Below are 3,366 nucleotides of genomic sequence, written 5' to 3'. Positions count from 1 at the left end.
AAATCTTAATTCTTTTGAATATCAGTATCTTATTTGAATATTATCCCCAAAGCTTCCAAATGTCAACATATCCATATATGATACATTATCTAATCAATTCGGTCTGTTCGACTTATTTTGCAGTTTGTTATATTCTGAAGTCACCTTTCTTATATTCAGGGAGGTATAACTGTGTGTGTGTACCACGTCAAATGTATCAACACACGAAAACCAAAATTATAATGTCCAAATGAACTGTCCATTTGAGTTCAGCTGTGAAACAAGGAATTACAAAATCATGCTTTCTTAACTTTGAACTTAATTTCAACCTTGCTGTCCGGCATTTTTACAAGTGTTATTTACAACTGCCTCCTCAATGTGGTATTGGCTCCCCAAAGCGTTCGGGGTATTTTCGCTGGCGGTTAGACCTGCGAAGTGCTGGTGCTTCGTCATCATGGTCTTGTTGTGCATTGTTGTTCCCCTCCCCACGTGGATGAGGAAGGAACACATCCGCGGTCATATCGTCGTTGCCATAGCGACGTCGGATGTGCTCAATGTGTCGCCTGCAGATGCGATCATCTGCCAGCCTCAACGTATATTGGACGCCGTCGATGGAGATGACTTCGCCTGGCATCCACTGCGGACCGCTGGCGAAGTTTTTCACGTACACGCGATCTCCGATGCAAAAATCGCGAGCTTTAGCACGCTGATCGTGCTTCTGCTTCTGATCATGTTGCTTTCGCTGAACGCGCTCCTCCATGTTAGGTTTCACACAATCAAATCGCTAACGGGGAATGCGATTGAAGAGAAGTTGCGCAGGAGGTGTCCCAGTTGTTGGATGAGGTGTGATGCGGTATGCCATCAGAAATCGCGACAACTTCGTTTCGATTGTGCCATTGGTCATGCGCTTCATTGCAGCTTTGAAGGACTGCACTGCTCTTTCTGCCAGCCCATTTGATGATGGATGAAAAGGTGCAGTGCGAACATGACGGATTCCATTCAGCTGTAGAAATTGCTGAAATTCGTCGCTTGTGAACACACTTCCATTGTCGGTGACAATAAGCTCTGGCAGGCCATGTATCGCGAAGGTTTCGCGTAGCTTCTCAATTGTGATTGAGCTGGTTGCCTTGTAGACTGGAAAGATATCCATCCATTTCGAATGCGAATCTACCAACACAAGAAACATACGGCCCATGAATGGCCCTGCATAATCCAAGTGGATTCGTGACCATGGCTTTCGTGGCCACTCCCATGGATGAAGTGGTGCTGCTGGCGGCAACTTACGAGATTGCTGACACTCCTTGCAATTTTTCACTTTGCTCTCCAGGTCACCATCCATCCCAGGCCACCAGAAATAACTGCGAGCAAGCGATTTCATTCGCGAGATCCCGGGATGAGCTTCATGCAGCTCCTCAGTGAGCTGATTTCTCCCTTGTGGAGGTATCACAACACGTGCTCCCCACATGATGCAGCCATCATACACACACAACTCATCCCGCCTCCTGAAATAAGGCGAAATTTCCTCATCACACTTTAACGCCCATCCACGAAGAACATATTCGCGCACTCGCGACAAAATTGGATCCTTCGCGGTCCACTGCCTGATCGATGTCGGTGTGACGGGTGTCGACTCCAGGTGTTGCATAACTAGCACGTAGTCTGCTGGTTTGGGGATGCGCATACTAGGGTCCAGCTTTAGCCGTGCTAGCCAGTTCCTCCCCAGTAAATTCGGCCCATCACCTTCAACAACTAGCAAGGGAAGTTCCAGGACCTGGGCATCATGCCTCACATTCACTTTGCATGCGCCCACTACCGGTATTTTGTCCCCTGTGTAAGTTCTTAACACCACATCAGACTGTGACAGCTGGGGTTGATGTTTCCATGCCCGATAAGTTGCCTCGCTCACTATCGATAGGGTAGCTCCTGTATCGATCTCCATCACAGTGTTATTATGGGAAATCCCCAACTCGAGCAACATCGGAGCCTCCTTTTTTGGCGATGCCTGCGCCTTGTGCATGAAGTACTCTAGCTCCTCCATGTTGTCCCTGGATGGTGTGGACTCTTCCGCGCTAGTCTCTGCCATAAACTTTGTGTGGACCTCCTTCCTCTGCCCGGAATTAGTCTTACTCCGGCAGACTTTCGCGAAGTGTCCACGCTTTCCGCAATTATGACAAGTGGCGTCGACTGCTTTGCACTTGCTCTTCTCGTGCCCCTGTCCACAGCGATAGCACGAGATGCGATGTTGAGCTCCGGTTTTGTTCTTTTTGTGTCCTGCCTGCTGCTTGAACACTTTGTTAATCCCACCATTTCCGCGTGGAGCCTGTGTTGATTGAAGATCACACACATTTCTTTCTGCCATCTCCACACTCGTCGCAATGTCAACGGCCTTGGCGAGATCAAGCTTCTTCTCAGCTAGAAGAATACGTTGGATCCGATCATGTCTGATGCCGCAGACTAATCGATCGCGAATCATCTCCCCTAGAGTAGAACCATAATTGCAGTGCTCTGCCATTGACTTTAGTGCAGCTATGAAATCACTGATTGTTTCTGAGTCTTTTTTGAAACGGCTGTTGAACTTGCACCGTTCAACAATCTCACTTGGTGCTGGGGTGTAATGCTCCGTCATTACCTGGACAAGTTCAGCATACTTCTTGTCCGCTGGCTTGGCTGGAGAAACAAGACTGCGAAGAAGACTGTAAGCTGCTGGCCCGATGACAGTCAGCAATGTAGCTTACCTCTTCTCCTCTGCTTCAAGCCCATTGGCTTTGAAGTACAGGTCCAATCTCTCTATGTATTGGCACCAGTCGATTCCCTCTCGGAATTCTTCAATATTTCCTACCAGACCAGCCATTTTACAGAAGTTTAATCCTCGTCGCCAGTATTATAACCTTGATATATGGGTGATGTATATAGCTAGGTTATATGCACGCAAAAGAAAGTAGACGTTGACTCAGTGGCTGCAATTACCGGACTGACTTTATTTCAGTCTATGTACATCTTTTATACAGTGAGTTCCATGGGAACGGAAGGGGTTGTGGTCAGCAGTGGTCAGTAAGGAATGCATCCAGTCTAACCACTGGCGTCTTACAGCAGATAAGAGAAAGATGATAGATAGGGTGGCATCGGAAGAACAGAGAGTTACTGTTATCAGAGAGGAGAAAAAACAGGGCTGGAAGTAGAGAGGGTGAGAGCAAGAGCGGAAATGATAGTACAGTAGTCTCAACCTCAGACTTACATAAGATCAGTTTATCACATGGGGATAATACCAAACATATCTTTGCCATCACCACATCAACTATCATTTAAGTCTTCTCCATCCATATCATCATCACTACTAACATCATCATCATCATCGTCATCATCGTCGTCATCATCATCATCATCATC

General features: G+C 47.1%; 1 protein-coding gene across 1 annotated transcript; it reads right to left on the bottom strand.

Moving 5' to 3' along the window:
- Positions 1–763: 763 nt before the first annotated feature.
- On the bottom strand, positions 764–2,605 carry LOC140233249 (uncharacterized). The gene has a single exon (XM_072313360.1). The coding sequence runs from the start codon at positions 2,603–2,605 to the stop codon at positions 764–766; it is 1,842 nt and encodes a 613-aa protein (XP_072169461.1).
- Positions 2,606–3,366: the final 761 nt, after the last annotated feature.

This window comes from Diadema setosum, chromosome 9, assembly GCF_964275005.1.
Source record: "Diadema setosum chromosome 9, eeDiaSeto1, whole genome shotgun sequence".
In the NCBI taxonomy this organism is placed as follows: domain Eukaryota; kingdom Metazoa; phylum Echinodermata; class Echinoidea; order Diadematoida; family Diadematidae; genus Diadema; species Diadema setosum.
This window is presented reverse-complemented; position numbering and strand designations above follow the sequence as displayed.

What these genes read in the sequence shown, in the direction of transcription:
- LOC140233249 (XM_072313360.1), bottom strand. Translation starts at nt 2,605, where the DNA reads ATGACGGAGCATTACACCCCAGCACCAAGTGAGATTGTTGAACGGTGC.